A 21,724-nucleotide genomic window follows, 5' to 3' on the forward strand; every position below is an offset into this window, starting at 1 on the left:
GGCTTAGATCCCACATGGATGATGGATGGGATTCTCCTGCTTGCAGTTGTAGCACTTAATCTTATTGAGCTTCCCTTGTATGTGATAGTTCTCTTTTCTCTTACTGCCTTCAGTATTTTCCCTTTGTCTTGAGTATTGAATAATCTGACAGATATATGTCCTGGAATAGGCAAGTTGGGGTTTATACTGTTTGGGGTGTGCTTCACTTCCTGGACTTGTACCTCCATCTCCTTCAGTATGTTTGGGAAGTTTTCAGCAATTATTTCCTCCAACACCCCTTCTGTCCCCTTTCATTTCTCTTCTCCTTCTGAGATGTCTATAATGCATATGTTTATACATTTTTAATTGTCTTTCAGTTCCCTTTGTCTGTGCTGGATTTGCTCTACCTTTTTATCTATGAGTTCTACTATCTGTTTGATTTCAGATGTACTGTCTTCCACATCAATAATTCTTTCTTTTGTCTGTTCAAATCTGCTATTTGCTGAGAGTGTATTTTTGATTTCTTGGATTGTGCACTCATCACCATCATATCCATGATCTTTTTGAATATGTTTACAATTTCTTCAGTGTGCTCTGCAAGTGTTTTTTAAATATCTTAATATCTTCCTTCACTTCATTAATTTGGTCCATGATATTTGTCTAGAGAGCTTTGATTAGTTGCTCAATGTTCTGCTCCTCTTCCTGGGTTTTAGTTTGTTCATTGGATTGAGCCATGTCTTACTGATAATTGGTATGGTTTGTAATTTTTTGTTTTTGTTTGGTCATCATTTATCTTAATGGTTTGTTCAGTTGATTAGCTTCTCTGTCTAATCACAGTTTTTATTTAGGTATTGTTTGCATGTGTGTGTTATGTTTTCTCTTTAATACTTTGTTCTTCTTATTCTCTTTCTTTGTTGTCTAATTTCCCTTGAAGGAAAAATATTAGTGCCATGGCAATCAAAAGAGGTAAGAAAAGAAAAATATAATAGTATAATTGATAACAAATCTTAGCAGAAGAACTGTGTAAGATTAGGAGAATGAATATTAAACCCATGTAAGCAGTGTAGAGTTATACAATAAAAAAGTAGAGTACTTACCATGAAATGGGAAACTGAATAGAGAGAAGAATATAGTATGAATTAAAAGGCCATTTTGATGAGGAGACAGGGAAAGAGAAAAGAAGGGACAATAACAGAAAGTTAATAAAAGATAGAAAACAGAATAGAAATGTTAGAAATGAAAAGCCAGATAAGGTGGTGGCCAAAAAAGGAGATTTAGAATATAAGAGAAACTACTGAATTTGAAAGACAGAAATATATAGAAGGAAAAAAGATAGTGTTAGTAGCCAAAATCAGTACACACAGAAAAGAGGAAATACACAACAAATGGGAAACAAGCTGGCATCCCCTAATTAAGAAAAAGGGGGGTGGTTAAGAGCAAAGAAAGATAAGAAAACAAAAAACAGACAAATCCACAGACACAGAGTCAGCAGAACATTAAGAAAAACCAGGCTTCTTTCTTAAGCCCCTGTGGAGATTTTCAGGCTGCTGGTGTTTATGTTACCCTGCAGCTTTGCAGATTTTGAAGTGAGTTTTAATGAGTAAACTAAGTTAAATTATGTAACAAAAGTAACCTTTTTTTTTTAAGGAAAAATGAAAGACCCACTAAAAGCTCATCCAAGGATAATGTCTATGTTTTCCCTGTCCTAAAGTATCAGCTGGACGTTTAATATCCCTATGGGTCATTGCTCTCAGAGGAGCTGGGAATTGTACTAGAGAACTTGCACATTTAAGGCTGAAACTCCTACACTGAGGTAAAATTTCTTTTTGGGTTGATTTGCTCTTCCAAAACAGCCCTTTTCCCCATGGCTGGATTGACTCTTTGCAATTGGATAAACTGCTAATTAGGAATCTATCCTCCCCCCCACACACACTTTTTAGCTGCTTTCTCTCCCAGGGTAACAGGAAGCAATAACTTGTGTGAGAGTTCCCCTTTGAAATTCAATGAGACCCTGGTGAATTAACTCACCACGGAAATAATGACTCTCAGTCTCTTTGAAAGAGAGCACCCACACCTTGTTGGGAACCCTAAAAATGCTCTTGGAGGCCTATTAAGCACTTCCTACTGTCCCCCTCCCTTAGGTGTGTTGTACAGCATTAGTTAATTGCCTGATTTCAGCTTCTCCCATACAAATTTTTCCTATCCCTGGGAGGTTAGTTAAATCAGGCTGCCTCAGCAGATTCACCTCCCCCTCCCTGGTTTCTCCTCAAGCCAGCTAGTATGCTCCTCACAACTCAAAAAAGGGAGTCCAAATAATTGAACCCACACTTGTGGAACCCCTTGTTGTAGAGAAGTCGGGTGTATGTGGTATCGAAGGCCAGGACATGAGAACTCTGAGAAGGAAGTTGATTTATTTTGACTGGCCAGACTTGGTGGACTCCTGTCCTAATAAAAACCAAGCCCCAAATAGAATTTTGGGTTCCCTTTTATACAGAAAAGATATAAGGGTTGGGAGTTAAATGGTGCCCTTTTGAAAGAAAATGACTTTCCTTGTTAGTTGTTTGTTTGAGTACTAGATAGGTTTTCAATTAAAGTACCCCGCATATTTCAGGTGAGCTTGAATTAGCATATCCCCCACATTTCAGGTGAGCTTGAATTTGCATATCCTCCACATCCCATCCGGATGCAATCTTGAATACACATTCAGTCTTACATCCTTTCTGAACATTCAAAGACTGTAGGGCCTATATTACTTATTTGGATTTCTAGAGACTAGGTACACTTGGAAACAATTTTGAATTTATGCACAGGGTATATTATACCCTCTCCACCCTTCACCAGAGTCCTCCCACTCTCAGAGTTTGTCTCCTCTGGCTGTGTGACCATCAAGGTGCAGGGAATGCCCTGGCTTCCTGACCTGACAGAGGGACTTAGCCATGCCACAGTTCCAGCCTCAAGCACCAAGAACTCATTGTTTTACCTTGGGCAATCACTCTTTTTTTGCACTCTCTCCAGACCAATCTCCTGCTTCGTGGTCCCCAAAACAGCTCTCTCAGGCAAGATGTTGTCCCCACTCAGCTGGTTTTTGGGGGAGAGATGATGTGGGTGCACTGACTGATACCATCTTGCCCCTCCTTCTCCCAATACACTTTAAAGTCCAATTTCTGAGACACTGAGGTTCCAAGTGAGAAAGTTTATTTGCTAGGCATGCAAAGCAATCATTGGTTTAACAAGGGCCCAAAAACCTGCCTCCTTGATTTTCAGGAGTTTAGGGTTTTTATGGTTTCAAATGGGAGGGTGGAGTAGTTACAAACACAATAGTAAATAGTCACAAGCCTAGTTTTCAAATGACCATAAACAAATATGAGTCTAGAATAGACACCACAATAGTAAGAAAACACAAGGATGAGCCTAGTTTTGAAATAACTGTAAACAAAGGTAAGGTCAGACTGGAATAACCGTCATAATATTATGTATATACAAGGGTGTGCCTCCTTTAAAATAATCATAAAGAACGAGTTTGACCTAGTCACTTTCAGTGGCTTCAGGTATTAGTTTTGGGCTATTCTATAATTCACATTCCAGAAGTTATGGGTGCTTGGAAGGATTCCTTTTAATGAGGATGTTGGGCTATATTTTTTTGTGTCATTTCCAGTAGACCCATTACCCTGATGTCAGATTGTGATTAATGGAGTGTCTGTCATGTGGGAAAGGAAAAGTGTCCTTTACTTATTGAAGGTAATCTTTGGCAAAATGCATTAAGGATTTGCAAATTGGGTCATGTCATGGTGTAACAATTTTCTCAATTTATTCCCAGAGATAGGTGTGCTAGGAAAAAATTTCATTTGGGGAGAGTTTGAGTTTCTTAAAATAAATGCTATGAATAAACAGGGCCAGAGGTAAAATTTTGGGACTGGAAAGTCTAGGTTCTTCAGGTAATTTAGATAGTATTCATTTAAGTTTATAATTATACCTATTTTACTAGTGGCTGTTTTTGCATGAAAGTATGCAAGTGCATTTTAAAAATATTCAGGCTCAGTCTTTTTTGTGTAAGCCTTTATCTTAATGATAACAACAGTAGATGGGAGTAAAATGGCAGGAAGGGGACAATTTGCTTGTCCACAATTTTCAGTTGGCACACCAGATGAAGCAAGGAACACTCTTGCTCCCAGAGCATGCTGAAATCAGTATAAATCAGGGGTTCTAAACCAGAAGCCTGGAGATTTCAGGGGAAAGATTTCAGAGGGTCAGTGAGCTTGAATTGAAAATTTTAATTTAAAGACATGCTGATGTTGAGTGTCATAAAACTATCTGCTTCTACATTCTGAGTAGGGGTCCATGGTGTTCACCTGACTGCAAAAGGGATCCTTGGAACAAAAATGGTTAAGAACCCCTGTTATAACTGTTAACAGAAAGCAGGATTGGGTCAGAGTACAGAGTTCATCCTTTGTGGTAGAAGAAAGTTGTGGATGGCTACCTTATTCAATCAGTATGTGGTTGATAGTAAAGTACATATGTGTAGAAGTCAAGGGGGATTCAATTATTTGCATATAGAAAAGCCAGGACTCAGGAATAATTTTGGGAAGGAAAAAGGATTTATTTATGACCAGCCAGGCTCAGAGCTTGTCATTCAAACTCCCAGCCCTGAACAGGATTTTTGAGTTCTTTTTATACAGAGGAAGGGCCAAATCATTTTGTTTCAGGGCTTGATAGGCTTGAATTAACATGTATCTTCCACATCCTGGGTAAACTTTTAGCATGGACTTCATACATTCTAGATAAACTTTAGCACATTTGGTTTGCATTTTCCCTAAATACTTAAAATTTATAGTTTGCATTGCTAAAATGTTTTTCTGGAACTGGAGTTGTTGTCATGGTTACCAAGGGCAGGGCTGCAGTTCTCAGTGTCCAAAATGCGCAGCTCAGGACACATACAGCTCAGGTTATCTACGAAGAGATAAACAGCCTCCTTCAACTACAGCCTACATCCTTTCCACCCTTTATGCCAGCTTATGTTGCTAAGCTTTGGCATAGTTATTGTTGGATTATGATATGGGTGGCTGTTCATTGTTTTGATTGATTATTCCACTTATCAGTGAGAGCCCAAATCAAAGTTCCTAGGTAACATCTGGGGTTTATCCTGTTTTCAGAAGAAGCTCTCATCCTGCACAGTAGAATCATGGGGGTGGGGCCCCCCAACAGTCATGCTGGGGGTTACTGGTGCTTATGTGGGTTTCTTGCTAAGTTCTAGATCCATCTATTAATTTTATTTTACCCTTAAAGAGTTTACACCTTTAATCTTAAAGGCGTGCTGAAGGGAGATTATCTCTTTTCTGTAAATACTTCCTGCTAGCCATGGGTTGTAGTCCTTACCTAACAAGGTGTAAAAACTTTGTTATTTTATTTTGACTGGAGGACGGTGCATCTGGCATTCTGTACAAAGCTGGATGTAGTTTTCATATGGTTAATAAGATGATCATTCTCAAAGAAACAAACTTAATTAAAATTTTTGGAATACCTGTTTTTTTAAAAGAGGACATCAGATTACAAAGGTAGACAAAGTTAGGTGCCTATAAAGATGGCACCCTTTTTAAAAGTTAGTGTAGAACAGTATATATATATATGTTATTTATTTTCAGAGAGAAATTGTAATAGATAATAGTATTAGGTACTTAGCTTTGTTCTGAAGATGCATTTTAGATTGTTTAATGATTGGCACTCATGCTCCATCAGGTGCTTTTGGTGAATTGGCACCTTTTGGGCAGTTGGTTTTACTCAGAATTAGTGCACCAAGTTGTAAATTCCCTTAGGTTTTGTAGCTGTGGGAGTGATCAGAACTACAGAATAAGTTTTTTTTTTTTTACATATCAGTTTCAATTGAATAATTCCTGGTAATTTTGACTGCTCAATAGGTGACCCATTACTAGCAAGCAAGCCTCATTTGCTAACAATAGAGTAGAGTAGTAGGGTGGCTGAGCCTGGCACCAATTAACCGGCTACCTGCAAGCCACTGGTGGCCCATTGTTTTCAGCTAAGACCACCACCTTATTTTATAGACATGTTTATTAACTATTTAGAAAATGAAGTTACCAGGAATTTAACATAATTAATGTACTTTTGTATCTGATCCAGAATAGAAAAGATAACATTATAATTATTAAGCATACACATAGAACAGGATAAAAAGTACAGCAGCACTTAATATTAATTAATGTATTACTTAATGCATAAGGATTCTGAGTTGTAATTAATAGTTTTAAGTTTTAGGTTTATAATATCTTATATGTTATCTCTCCATGGAAGAAGGCCATAATGCCAATTGTGTTTAAATTTTATTTACAGTATCCTGATAATCTTGGCTTCACTTAGCATGGTCTTCACACAATGAACCAGTCACAGCATCGGTAATCCTAGAGAGAGTTTCCAGTATTTAACTGGCCTGGTGCACAGTGCTCTCTGGCACTTTGGAACAGTGCCAGTCTGGAGATGATATCCATTGTACACTTGGCTGTACTGAGTCATCATTGGCTGCTGCAGGATCTTGAAACTGCAATGTAGTTTCCAACAACTTCAGGAGCATAGCCAGAGGTGTGATATAGTAAACATTTCTATTTGAGGGGTCAGTGACCAGCCTAGCCAATAACTCACATGGAGAGGCTACTTGTAATGTATTCAAGGCCTGGTTTGAATGCAGAAGAGAGTTTGACAATGTTAAAGTTTATGCCTTGTATATATATGTATATATATAAAAAATATATATATTTAAACATTTTTAATGCAACACATTATATATCAAATGGCTTTGTTTATTTTTTACACTTTTACCATGAAGATACTAGCAGGCTTAGTAGTAGAAGGAAAATAAAACTATTTTTGATTTTTAAAATGAAAATGGATGATTTCCTATAGAATTAAGGTAACTTTTCATTACCATTTACTTAAATATGCACCTTGCAGTGACCTTCAGACAGGTTTTATTATCACGAAGTTATTTTTTGCCATCAATACCAATCCAGGTTTTTAGTTAACAATGACTTCTAGAACTAGAATCATTTAAATGTTTCAGTTTGAAAGATGTTTTTTACCAACTTTTTACAATTAACCACAATCACATAGACTGGTTACCTTGTATTTAAATAAATGTATTAAATTACAGTTACCAACTAAGGAGGTTTACTTTATTCATTTAAGAGAGCATATCTACAATATTCTTTAGCTTAATTTCATTAACATGAATTTATAATTTTCATTATTCCAAAGATTTTGTACCTATAATGTTAATTTATTTAATGGTTTTTTTATAAACCAAGGGAGATTATACCTGAGTTAAATAAAATTGAAACCATTATAGTTTATGCAAAGAATGTTCTCTTTCCTTTCTTTACAGGAAGCTAAAACCTTTTTTCTTTGTTTACGTTCTGAAACTGAATAATTTTAAAAGCATACTGACTTGTAGGCTTTGGAATATATTATAATTGCATAATTTGTGTAATCATAATTTAGGAAAGATTTTTCCATAGCTTTTATGGACTTTTACTTACTGAAATTTGATAATAGAATTATTAACCACCCTTATTTTAAGGCTGTTAAAAGGTTTAAACTGGGGAATTACAGGGCAAACTGATTCTTAATTCCCCAGTCTAGAAAATAGTTTTAATCTGCCACACCTAACCCCTCCCTCAAACCTCTTGCAAAGAGAACACCCTTTCCCTCTAGTTCCTATAATCAGATTTCTATGACTTTTCCAGCCTGTGTGGTCTAATTTGGGCTCCAGGAATATTTATTCACATATATAACTGCATATAAATTTTTAACAATTTGAATAGAGCTCTTTTAAGAATTTTCATTTGTTAATTTGATACTATTATCCCAATGTATGAAGATATACACTGAGCAAATAGGCAGACACAAATAGAGTTAGACACAGTAACACAACTCATTAATGTTACTTATAATTTGCATTATTTTATATACTGTTTAGTTTAATTTGGTTTCTAGAAATATATACTACTTATATAACTACATATTTAACCCCAACAATTTGAGCAAATAGGCAGACACGAATAGTTTGACACAGAAACATAACTTAGTTACTTAAAACTTTCATTTTTTAAAACAAAATAAGGGTAACTGCAAAACATTTGAAAGACTCCTGAAAGGTGGTTTTTTTTTTCCCCTTAATTTGCACTATGACCAAGCAGTTTTGCACAAGAATTTGTTTCTTAACTAATGGCTTATAACCAGAATGTTTCCAATGCTTTAATATAATTTTCCTTTGTTTCAGAACCTTATATTTTACTTTGACTTTAGCAGATTTTTGATGAGCAAGACTAATTCTCTGTATATTCACTGAGGCTATTGAAGCCTCAGGGAGGCAGGCTGGTTTCTCTCATGAATTGCCACTTTTAGGAACCCTGACAGTCAAGGCAGGAGGCCTCCTTCACTTCCCAGTCCTTGGAGATAAAAAGACTCCAGTGGACCTTCACCCCTAAGGGTCAAGAATTCCCCTAGCAGCAATTTAGTTCACACTTGGAATCATGAGAGAAAGCAGGGTTACTAATACCAGTAGGACAGGAGACAGGGATGTCTCATGTATGCTTTTCCCTGAGCTGTAGGGGCAGAAGCTGTTATGAAATAACCATAAGCAGAGGCAAGAGGTGAGGCTAGGCTTGAAATGACCATAAACGAAGGTAAAGTTAGTTTAGAATTTATACTTAAAATAAAAGTTCAGGCTAAATTCACCGTTATAATTTCAGTTATTATCTTCCTGCTGTTTTATAATGTAAATGCATCTGTAAATGATCTTAACTCTTAGTTACAGTTTTCATTAAGTTGTATTGTTAAGGGATGGGCTAGATTTCCAGGAATCACAAGTAAATGCAGTCTACAATTACCATCACAGTAGCTGAAATCCAGACTACATTTACTCCATTGCAATAGCCCCAGCTACCAACTTATATATATATACATACATAACTACTTATGCAATGATTCTAAGTCATAGCTACAGTTCTTAGTATGTTTAAATTTGAGATGAATTGGACACCTTTATTAATTAAGTTACAAGAACCTTGTTAGTTATAACCCTGCATAGTTTTCCTGTTTTTTTTTTTCCTGCAGTATTTCATGACCCTTACTGCTGACTGCTTTCAGCTAAACCATTAAAAGGGCTATCAAATGATTAGAGGTCTATTGATTTCAAGCAATAGCCTCCTTCCTTTACAGAAGTTTACAGCTTAAAACATTTCAAATCATTTTTACATTGACTCACAGGGAGAAAGATTTGGAAAAGCAGAACCTGGGCAGAATGCAATTTTTTTTTCGCCTTTCACACCTTAAGGAGGGAACGTTATTGCAATAATTTTGATCCTGTTCTGTGTCCCCTTCACCTCCCCCCTTCCAGGCAGTCAGGTGCATAGTGATTAAATAGGAATGTGGCTTATGAATAGAAGGTGTGGACTCACTGGAAAGGAGCAAGCCACTCCCCCCTTTTCAGCTCTCTGCTAAAATGGCTTGAAAGAACTTTTCAAATTTGGCACCTTTCCCATGGATGCCTTGTCCTGGCAGGGCTATGATTCAAGTCACTGGCTCCACCAGCCACCCTGACTGGGCCAGCTTCAACAAACTTGGGTGCATGATGCGGACATGGACACAGACAATCCCTGAGTTCTGGCAAATGGGGCTGACCCAGAGAGGCAAGACAGCAGAGCATGCGCCCACACATTCACGCCATGGTTTTGCTTTATAAACTCAAATCAGTTCACTCTTTTGCCAATGGCAAGGGAGGGTTCCAGCTTAACCAAATTTTACCACTTTACATAATTACACAATTTTAACACTAGCATTGAGCTGACACAGACAGAAGCACAAAACTTATTAATCTGACTTACAAGTTCTATATATATTTTCTTTGGCATGGCTGCCCCTACAGCCATTACAAATTTTAAAAAGAGAGAACTTTTAACATTAACATCTCATATAAAGGAAATTTATTTACAATTCAGCACTATAACAAAAGATTCCAGCTAGACCTCTTTCACTGTTTAACTTTACACCCAGACCGAGCTTCACTAAAAAACCAATTCATTTTCCTGTAACCAAGTTTTTCAAAATCCAGACCAATTTCCAGGATGTTAGGTCTCAAACCTCTAAACATCCTTTCTTAGTATAATCAAGCCTTCACTATTTCAGTGGAGATAAGACCAGTACCAAATTCTAAGATGCAGTTAGACAAGCCCAAAGCACCAGGTTTTTTCCCTTTTCTCTCTCTTTTTTTAGACCTATGCCTTTCCCCCAAATTTCTGGAGGTACTGCGGCTCTCTTGGTAGGTGATCAGGCTTCCCCTTCCTAGCAATTAAAACTAAGGTTTTCCTGATTATACTCCCCTGGGAGTCTTACCTTCCTCTGTGTTTGGAATCTTTTTTGTTCCCAGAATTTTTTTTTCAGACTTTCTATTGTCCTTGATTTTCACTGGGAAGATTCTGGTGGAGCCCGTGTCTTTTCTGGATTAAATGTAATCCATGGGTGCCCAGATTGGGGTTCACCTGAGTTGTCCTGCCTTCCTTGGGGATCCAGAAGGGGTAGTGAAATGCTACTTTCTCTGGCCTTCATTTGCAAATCTGAGATGAGTCCCCCAAAATGTAGAAGTCAAGAGAGGTTCAATTATTTGTGTATAGAAAGGCCAGGACTCAGGAATAATTTTGGGAAGGAAAAAGGATTTATTTTTGACTGGCTGGGCTCAGAGCATCTCATTCAAAATCTGAGCCATGAACAAGATTTTTGACTTCTTTTTATATAGAGGAAGGGCCAAATCATTTTGTTTCAGTGCTCAGTAAGCTCAAATTAACATGTATCTTGCACATCCGAGGTAAGCTTTTAGCATGGATGTCATACATCCTATGCTTTAGCAATCTGGCTTGCATTTTCCCTAAATACTTAGTTTATAGAATTTGCATTGCTAAATTGTTTTTCCAGGACTGAAGTTGTTGTCATGGTTACCAAGGGCAGGGCTGCAGTTCTCACTGTCCCATACACACAGCTCAGGACACATACAGCTCAGGTAATCTATGAAGAGATGAACAGCCCCCTCCCCCCGTAGCCTACATCATATACACACTAGAACAATGAAAATTTTCCTTGACTTTTCAGCACAAGTATTTCTACTTACATAGTCACATGGGTGACTTAGAAAATATTGGTATAATTCCATTTCTCTTAGAAGTGCACATTAGTAAGAATTGTTTTGTTAAAGATGTTTTAGAGTACTTGCCCAGGACAACCAAAATTCATAAAAGTGTGATGCATCTTTGAAAAAGTGGGAAGGTTGGTTTTGAGAGTTTTAGAAGGAAGTGAATGACACAAGTGTGCCTTGAGTAGTTTTATCATGACTAAAATCTGTGTTAATCAAGATGTATATTTTGATTTATAGGACTAATGATGTTATAACTACATTATGAAAGAGTTTGCCATCAAAATGGTGGTTTTTCTAGAGAGAATGAAGCTCTGAACTACACTTGTGGTGAAAGCAGCTTCATTAAGACTTGAATTCCTCGTATCAGTCCATTTGGATTCTCATGAATAAGGAAGAGAATTTTAATGAGGTGGGAGACTCCTCATTCATTTGGTAAAATATTTACTGTTTAATCAGAATGTATTATTTTTTAAATTAAAAATTTATTTATTTATTTCTCCCCCCTTTACCCTCCCCCCCCCCCCCCCCCCCCCCCGGTTCTCTGCTCTCTGTATCTATTTGCTGTGTGTTCTTCTGTGTCTGCTTGTATTCTTGTCAGGAGCACCAGGAATCTGTGTCCCTTTTTTTGTTGTCATCTTGCTGCATCAGATCTCCATGTGTACAGTGCCACTCCAGGGCAGGTTACACTTTTTTCATGCAGGGTGGCTCTCCTTATGGGGAGCACTCCTTGCACATGGGGCTCCCCTACACAGGGGCATGGCCCTCCTTGCATGCATCAGCACTTTGTGTAGGCTAGCTCACCATGTGTGTCAGGAGGCCCTGGGTTTGAACCCTGGGCCTCCCATGTGGTAGGAAGATGCTCTGTCAGTTAAGCCAAATCCACCTCCCAGAATGTATTATTTTTGACTGAAGGCAGTTGGATCAAGGCCATCTGAGTTAATGTGGATATACAATATTTCTGGATTTATAAGTATTTACTTATTTTCAAAGGGAAACTCATTTAATATATTACCACTCAAGGAAGGGTTTTATGCAGTTGGTCTAGGGAGAGACCAAAATATGGAAAAAAAAAAAAAAAACCAATAATTGTACAATGAAAAATTATGAGTGACCTGAAGAAATAGTAGAATTTTAATATAGGCTATAGGAAGGGCAGAGGATACTTGTTGGAGTTTAGTGAGGATTCTGAGGAAATGACAAATACTAAAAGAATCTGAGTATGAAGTGGGAAGTTTTTTGAAGGGACTTTCATGGAAATGAGGGGTGGTTATAGTGTTCAGTACTGAAATAATAGCTAATAAGAATATATTTGTGTGTTTCTGAGTAATGAATTCTTATTTAATCCTTGGGTGCCTGGAGGAGTCCTAACTTAATATAACTTAATTTGAAGGAAAATGTTTTATTAAAGTGGCATATCTTGATTATATTCATCTTGATTGGCATCTAGGTTAAACAAAGAGGTAGCTGTAGAAAAAGAGAATTTTTATTTTAGATTTCTGGGCTCATGCTGGTAGTAATGTTTTGAGTTATATTGGATTTTTTGAAATAGAGATGTACACTCTCATTTTTGAGCCAACAGTGGTATAAAATGAAGCAATTGTATAGCTCTGTGATTACCATGATAGTATAGAGAAGTGGGAGAGAAAGGGGGCTACAATTCAGTCTTGAGATGTTCTAATACTACTGTTTGAGTACTGCCATGCAGAACACAAGAACAAGGAATACACTCAGGGGACTGAGATATCAGAGAAGTCTAGGAAAAGAAAGTTGCCAGAAGGCCCAATACTTTACTTCCAAGTTATAGATTGAAGCACACATCCTGGATTTATTCATGGGGAGCTTATTGGAGATGGTAGCATGATTTACTTAAGAGGACGCTTGTCATTTTACTGACTCATCATTTAAGGTTGTGTGAGTAAAGGGTAAAAGTGCTCATGTAGATTGATTGTGAAAGAAGAAAAAGGAGATCAGGCATAAGAGATGAAATAGGCACAGTGGGCATTTGGGTTCATAATAAAAAAAAAACAATAAGGTTAAATGATGAGGTGATTATGATAGAAGAGACCAGTTACTGGTAATTATTTCAAAAAGAAACAAGAAAGCCAGGAATTCATTTGGAGGCATTCAACTTAATCAGATGACAAGGCCCTTCAATGAGAGAGGAGTAACTATTGGGTATGAATGCAGGAATATCTGTAGACATTGTGGTGCTAGGTTGAGTTGATTTTTAAAAATTACATCATTCACCTGGTTATTACAATGTCAATCTCATCTGGTAAAAGTAATATTAAATGTGAGAATATGTGGTATTCAAAACATGGGACTTGAAGTGATTATGGAAGATGGAAGAATGACTCAATTATTAAGATATAGTCTTTTTCCCCAGATGTTTTGAAAGCACCAGGATTTGTGATTCTGTATTTAGTCATAAAACAAGAGCTTAGTAATGTGCTGTGTGACATGCAGTAATAAACATGACACAAAATTATAGTCATCTATGTGGACAGATAGGGAAAATAGTAAGATATCTGTTGGCACATAGGGTAGATACAGTTGTTCTTGAAAAAAGACTTTCACCAAAAGGCAGAAAAGTTTATATGGCCAAGGGACTTCAAAGTGAGTCAGGAGATCATTCCAGAGGTTATGATTATATCTGTCTCAGCAGGATTTCCTTGACTGCCAAAGTTGATACTATCCAAAATAGCAGGACTCCTGAGATCTCTGGAGACATCCAGACACCATAGTCAGGTCAGATAGCTCAGGAGTTTGGTGCCTTACCAGAGTGCTCTATTTTGTAATTTATGCTCCCCAGGGTGATAGAGTTGGACACTTGTTGTGGTTTCCCTACACATGGCTCTTCTGTCGTTCTATTTGAACCTCTAATTAGTATTAGAGTTGGTACGTGTACATCCAAGAGTCTTAAATCTTTGGGCTGTCCATGTGCCATCTGGGCCCTGAAACTCCATGGAGTTTCAACACTTACTCTCCATTCATTGGCCACACCCAGGACAACTAACAAGGAGGTGGGAATTGTCAATTTCCATACCATGGAACTGAGAAAGTCTACAACTCAAACAAGAGACTTCCAATCACCAGCCCAAATGGATCACAACCCCCTCTTAATTATAAGTGAATGGACATCAGCGTCCCAGAATCCTCAAAATTGGGGAGTGAACTGTGGCTAAAGTAGACTTCCTGGTATTCTACTATAAACTTATTGTGATTCTAACAGTCATAGAAATTTTATCATTGCTGTGGAGGCAGTGGCCACTGGAGGTTCTGAGAGATGGTAGAGGGAAAGAAGAAATTTTGGGTACATTGAAATTGTCCTGAATGACACTGCAATGAGAGATACAGGTTATTATATATCTTGCCGTAACGTACAAAATTGTGTGGGAGAGAGTGTAAATAAACTACAATGCAAATTTTAATCCAAATTATTGGCACTGCTCCAAAATGTGTTCATCAATTGCAACAAATTTACATGCTAATAAAGGATGTTGTTAATGTATGAAAATGTGGGGGGTGTTGGGAGTGGGGCTTATCAGAATCCCCTACATTTTCATATAGCATTTATATAATCTCAGTATCTATTAAAAAATTAAAATTAAAAAACAAATGTTCTCATGAAACATATGCTGAAATATGCATGCTTGCTTGGATACATCTGGCAGTTACTATTACATGAGGTGGACGGTAATGCTTGCAAAATAGATTTGAACCAGGCTAGTTAGGGAATCAATAGACAGATCTGGAACTTGGCTGAAAAACCACCACCATTAAAAGTGTAGATATTGGTACCTCCAAGATGGCTGCTGGAAGAACTTGCAAGAATCCCATTCAGAATGAGACATCCTCTGGAAGTCAGGAGAAGCCCTGGATACTCTTCTGGGGCCTTATCATTGATCCCTCCTGGGGAATTGATGGTTGGCATAATCAATCAAAACAGCAAACAGCTGGTACTCCTCCCCTGTCATTAGGAAAGGGGTGTAATAATCAGTGGTTCAAAAAGCAAGTGAAAAGGCCAAACCAGCCCTTTCTTGACTTTTGACCCCTGTTCTTGCCTTCTGCCCCCTACTCTGGCCTTTTTCACCCCTCACCTGGATTAATACACAAGTAAACCTGGGGATTTATAATCTATAATGGGGAATTGTAGTCTGTCAGTCAACCCTGTTTATCACTCTTCACCCCTTTCCTCTTACTTAGGCCCCATGATTTGTTATTTTCTCACATTTCTCTTCTCACCAATCCTTAATAAGTTACTGGCCTAAGGAAACCGCCTTGCTCTTGAAATTCATTTCTTGTAGTTTAGCCAAGAACATGGAGAAAATTTGGAAACAACTTCAATGCAAAGGTTTCTTGAACAGGTTTGCTGTTCATGGTTTTAAGTAACACACTATATGAAGAGGAAGTTTTGACAACAGGGCAAGGATCTGAATATTGAAATGAGGGGTGACATTCCATGAAATACCTAGGTGTGGTACGTAAATTGAAATTGGGATACAGCAAGAAAAATTTCAAAATCTAGCTGTGTTTTCCAGTGGCCATATAAATTTGTCATTTTACTTCAGCTCTCTGAACCTCAATTTAGGACATTTGTTAAATGGGTAAATTAAACTTTATCAGTTGGGTTACTGAGAAAATTAAATTTTTAAAAGTTTGTAGTTCTCAAACATTGAATACAATCATTTTCTTCCTGGACTTGAGGTACAAATGACTTTACTAATCTTGGGTGTGATCATACTCATAATAACATATTCTTTTATTTTCTTTTTTCTTTTAATAATGTATATTCTTAAGTTTCTTAGTTGATTTCCAAATATATTTGGGTGGGATGTAAAACTCAGTGTTGAGTGGGCTGCATTATACATATGGAAGAATAAAGATGTTTTAGGACAAATGAATTGAGAAGGTCAGATTCATGGCAGAGCAGGGAGTGAGAATCCAGAAATCAGAAATGCATGTGAAAGAATGAATGCTGTTTCAAAAACCAGTAATAATTATAACTGAGATATTCTAGTCTGCTTCCTTTTGTAGTGAGGACCCAATTCCAGATGTGATTTTCATCAGGGATTCCTATGTTTTAGAATCAGCAATGAATTAAAAGTCTCTGAACATCATTGGCTAATTAATAAATGCAATTCAAAGAAGAAAAGATCTACAACACCTGGACGCTGGGAAAGGAGAGGCCTCTTTTATTTTTCTTGACATACCTCATGGTCCTTTTGTTGTTTTGGCAGGAAATACTTCTAGGTGAAACATTTGGCATTCATGACAGAGGGACCTGAAAATTGTGGTCAAGACTTGAATCTTAAGACTTCTTTCTCCATTCTCAGCTTTGTTCTCCTCTGCCTGTCTGGTTGTGAGTGAAAATCCTGAGGAAGATAGATGCCAGCTAAGGTATTAGCAATGCAATCACATGTGAGTATGTAATTCTTCTTCAACTGAAATTTCACTTCTATTGTCAGGAGATGTGCAGATTTCTCCTATTGGTTTGAGTATTTCAAGTGTACTCAGGAGTTATTCAAGGATCTTAGCTTAAGTTTATATAGGACTCTTTAATAATTATGGTAAGTTAGGTCCTGATCAATGAGTAATCTTACAAGGTAAATGCAAGAGTTGGTTAAAGATACCATAAAGGCTGTGTGTTCTCTGAGATGATGACAGAAGTTTTCATTTTCTCACCCATCCCATGACCTCATTGGATAAATAATGAATTCATAGATCATTTTAGTGCCTGAGATTGGCCTGGGCATATGATGAATAGAGTGACAGAGATGAGTAAGACGAGATGTTTACAATCAGAAGGGAAGTTGAGTTTTCAGCTATGCATTCAGTCAATCCAACATTACAAGTTTTGGGGTGTAGGGAGTAGGTATATTCATCAGAAACACATGAGAGTTTTGTAAATTAAAGGAAATGAGGAATAATATATTTATTTCCCCCAATTTTAATTTTCTTCCAGTTTTGATGGAATATATTTGTACATTTGGAAATACTTTTTAAAAAAGATTTTAAAAATGTATTTATAAAGTCCACTTCATTGTTTGCACTCACTGTGTGCTTTCTGTGTCTTTTCATTGTGCGTTCATCCTCTATATAAGAGGAACCAGGAACTGAACCCAGGCCCTCCCATGTGGGAAGGAGGTACCCAATGGCTTCAGCCACCTCTTCTGCTTGTTGTCTCTCATTGTGTTTCCTCTTTGTGTCTCTTCACTGCATCATCTTGTTGCATCAGCTTGCCATGCCAGGCCATTACATCATTGTCTCTTCATTGCCTCATCTTGTTGTATCAGCTCATATACCAGCCCATTGTGACAGCTTGCTGTCTTGGTCATCTTCTTTAGGGGAGCACCAGGAACCAAACCCAGGACCTCCCATGTTATAGGCAGGAACTCAACTGCTTGGACCATATACACTTCCCTTGAAATAATTTTTTAAAAAACTACAATTCTACTTACCACTCTTGTTCAAATTTCCCAACTTCAATTTACTAAATCAAATATATTTAAGTTTTCAAAAGGGGTGTCATGTATAGGAATTACTTTTCCTTTATTGTGGCTGTGGATTCAGAGGCTGTATAATAGTTGGAATAAAATTTATGTCTCTGTGAAAATTTTTGAAAATTTGCAGAGGCTAGAAGCAATGAACAGGATACTTTTAGTCTTCCACAGACAGAAGAAATGAAGATAAAAGTGAAACAATGAAAATTGGTCTTTGTGCACTCCAGAAAATGGTGATATTGGGAGGTCTCCAACCACAGGGATGGTCCATCTAAGGCCATGTATCAGTACAACTGTCTCAGGAGTCCCTGGCTTGTGACCCTGAACCATCTTTATTTATACATTACAACAAATACCAAAATTTTATAGCACTGAGGAAAGCAGGACTTACTAATTTGAAACTTACTGAGTTTTGCAGAATTCTGGCTATTTCTTCAAGATTCCCTGCCATTTTAATGAATAATTGATATTTGAATTGAATTTAGATAGAGAGCAATTCACACCTTAACTGGAATTTGTCGAAATGCATTACATATTCTTCAATTATTTTGTTTTTTAAATTTTTTATTATATTTCTTAAAGATATGTAGATCACACAAATTGTTACATTAAAAAATAAAAGAGGTTCCCATATACCCCACTCCTCATACTACCTACTCCTCCAAAATTGAAAAATTCTTTCATTACCATGGTATATTCATTGCACTTGATGAATACATTTGGGAGTATTACTGCACAGCATAGATCATAGTTTATGTTGTAGTTTATACTCTCCCCTAGTCCATTCAGTGGGTTATGGCAGGATATATCATGTCCTGCATCTGGCCCTGCAATATCATTGAGAACAATCCTAACTTCCCAAAATAACCCCAGTATCACACTTCTTTTTCCCTCTCCCTGCTTTCAGCAACTCCTGTGGCTACTGTCCCCACATTAATGATATAATTTCTTCCATTGCTAGAGTCACAATAATTCTGTCGTAGAATACCAGTAAACCCACTCTAATTCATACTTTAGTCCTCCATCCTGAGGATGCTAGGATGGTGATGTCCATTCCAACTCTAAACTGAGAGGGGCCTTAGATCCCATGTGGTTGATGGATGGAATTTTCTTACTGGCAGCTGTAGACTCCCTTTGTTCCCTTGTGTAGTGGTTGACCATCATCACCTCCCTGTTAGCTGACCTAAGTAAATCCAAAAACAACAGAGTAGATAATGCAACTCTGCTGAGGCTCAGGGCCCAGCTGGCACATGAACAGTCCAGAGATTCAAGTCTCCTGAGCATACACCAAATACAGTGTCAAGCACAGAATCAGTAAAAGTGACAGAAGAGGCATGTGTAGAGAGGTTACATCTGAGTCTAACTCCATCACACTCAGGAGGACAAATTCCAAAGTAGGGTCCAATGGAAAGGTACTGAATTCCAGAGCCATCTGTCATGACCATAGCACCTGGTTGTCTCGGTAGTTCTCAGGAGAACCATTACTGGGGTTTTATTTACTTCATCTGTCTCTGAGATCCTGCTAAGAGGTGCATAGCAAGACCCCACTGATGACCTCATGACTCATTTTGAAGTCTCTTAGCCATATAAACTCATTTGTCTTTACCATTTCCCCCTTTTATTCAAGGTCTTTTTCTAGTTGTATCATCAGGTGGTGCTTGGTAGTAATCTTAATGTTTGGTTTACTCCTTGCTTGTGGGCTTATCTTTCTTCTTTATATCTCATACTTTTGTTTTTTCCTTTTTTCAATTAGGTGCTGCTGGCTTGATCTTGTTTGCTGTGCTTCCTCATCCTCAATTTCATCTTTTCTGTGTATGGATTTTGGCTACCAAAGCTACCTCTTTTCCTTCCTACATCTTTCTAACATACACCTTTAGTTGTTGCTCTTGCAATCCATCTCTCTTCGTTTAGCCAGCAATTTTTCTGGGTTTTTATTTCTAACATTTCTATTCTGTTTTCTATCTTGTATTAACTCTTTCTATTATTGCCCTTTCTTTTCTCTTGGTCATGCTGGTTGTTTAATTCATACTCTATTCTTCTCCATATTCAGTTTCCCATTCCTTTGTAGGTATTCCACTTTTTTATTCCTATAACTCTACACTGCTAACATAAGATTGTTTCATTCTCTTAGGTCTTATATGGTTCTTCTGCTAGCATTTACTATCAATAGTATTATTATACTTTTTCTTTTCTTACCTCTTTTGCTTTCCCTGGCCCTAAACTTTTTCTTTCAAGGGGATTTAGACAACAACAAGTAAAGAAATAAGAACAAGTTGTCAAAGAGAAATCTTAACACACACATGGACAAACAGTACCTAAATAAAACCTGAGGGTAGGGTAGACAGAGAAGTTAGTCAACTGAACAATCCCATCAAGAAGAATTGATGACCAGAGAGCAAAAATTAATTACAAACCATACCAATAATCAGGAAAACATGGCTCAATCCACTGAACAAACTAAAAACCAGGAAGAGGAGCAGAACATCGAACAACTAATCAAAACTCTCCAAATAAATATCATGGGCCAACTTAATGAAGTGAAGGAACCAATTAGGGATATTAAGAAAACACTTGTTGAGCATACTGAAGAAATTGTTAACATACATAGAAAGATAACAGTTATGATGATGATGAATGGCACAATCCAAGAAATCAAAACTATACTTTCAGCATTTAACTGCAGTTTTGAACAGGCAGAAGAAAGAATTATTGAGTGGAAGACAGTACATATGAAATCAAACAGATAGTAGAATTTATTGATAAAAAGATAGAAAAAATCCAGAAGCAACTTAAGGACCTGATTTACAATGCAAATTGCACAAATATATGCATTATAGACATCCCAGAAGGAGAAGAGAAGGGAAAGGGGACAGAAGGGGTGTTGGAGGAAATAATGGCTGAAAACGTCCCAAACCTATTGAGGGAGATGGATGTATGTGTTTAGGAAGTAAAACACTCCCCAAACAGTATAAATTCCAACAGGCTCCACCCAAGACATATAACTGTCAAATTACCCAAGCTCAAGGCAAAAAGAAAATATTGAATGCAGCAAGAGAAAAGAGAGCCATCACATACATGGGGAATCTCAGTAAGATTAAGTGCTGATTTATCATCTGAAATCATGGAGGCAAGAAGGCAGTGGTATGACATCGTCAAGTTAATGAAAGAAAAAATTTCCAACCAAGAATACATTATCCAGCAAAGCTAGCTTTCATAAATGATGGAGAGTTCAAAATATTCACAGATAAACAGAATATAAGACAGTATGCCAATAAGATACCTGATCTTCAAGAATTACCAAAGGGAGTTATGCAGAAGGAAAGGAAAAAATAGGAGAGACAGTGTTCGAGGAGAGTGTATGAACAACTAAAAAGACAAAAAGAGAAAGAAAAACCACATATGACATATAGGAATCTAAAAATATATGGCTACTGTAATTCCTTGAGAGTAATAACACTGAATGTCAATGGATTAAACTCACCTATCAAGAGACACAGATTGGCATAATGGATAAGGAAATATGACCCATCTATATACTGTCTATAAGAAACCACCTTAGACCCAGGAATTCAAGGAGGTAGAAAGTGAATGTCTGAAAAACAATCTTACAAGCAAACAACCGAAAAGTGCAGGAGTAGCTATACTAATATCAAGCAAAATAGACTTTAAATGCAAAACTAGTGTGATATATAAAGGTGGACACCACATATTAGTAAAAGGGGCAATCTTTCAAGAAGAAAAGTCATAAACATTTATGCACCTAACCAGAGCACCTCAAATTACATGAGGAAAACACTGGAAAAAGTAATTGGAGAAAGAGATGCTTCTACAATTATAGTGAGGGAGTTTAATACACCATTATCACAATTAGAACATCTCAACACAGAATAAATAAAGAAACAAAGACTTTGAATAATATATTTGAGGATTTGGACCTAATAGACATATACAGAACAATATAATCAAATACAGCAGAACATACATTCTTCTCAAGCACATATGGATCATGCTCCAAGAGAGTCCAAATGCTAGGCCATGGAGAAAGTCTCAA

At 37.2% G+C, this 21,724-nt stretch overlaps 1 protein-coding gene across 13 annotated transcripts in view; it reads left to right on the forward strand.

Moving 5' to 3' along the window:
• Positions 1–21,724, forward strand: part of LOC101425955 (zinc finger protein 596-like) — a 41,085-nt gene that overhangs the window by 13,257 nt on the left and 6,104 nt on the right. For 7 of the 13 annotated variants that reach the window (XM_058289553.2, XM_058289550.2, XM_058289549.2 and 4 more), the window contains one exon: positions 16,411–16,591. In XM_058289553.2, coding sequence (XP_058145536.1) covers positions 16,559–16,591 — 33 coding nt within the window. In that variant the 5' untranslated portion in view covers positions 16,411–16,558. Of the gene's footprint in view, positions 1–11,407; positions 11,580–16,410; positions 16,592–21,724 lie in introns of those variants that run through there. The other 6 variants (XM_058289554.2, XM_058289551.2, XM_071212504.1 and 3 more) reach the window with 2 other exon arrangements.

The sequence above is a fragment of the Dasypus novemcinctus genome, chromosome 28 (assembly GCF_030445035.2).
Source record: "Dasypus novemcinctus isolate mDasNov1 chromosome 28, mDasNov1.1.hap2, whole genome shotgun sequence".
NCBI classification, from domain to species: Eukaryota; Metazoa; Chordata; class Mammalia; order Cingulata; family Dasypodidae; genus Dasypus; species Dasypus novemcinctus.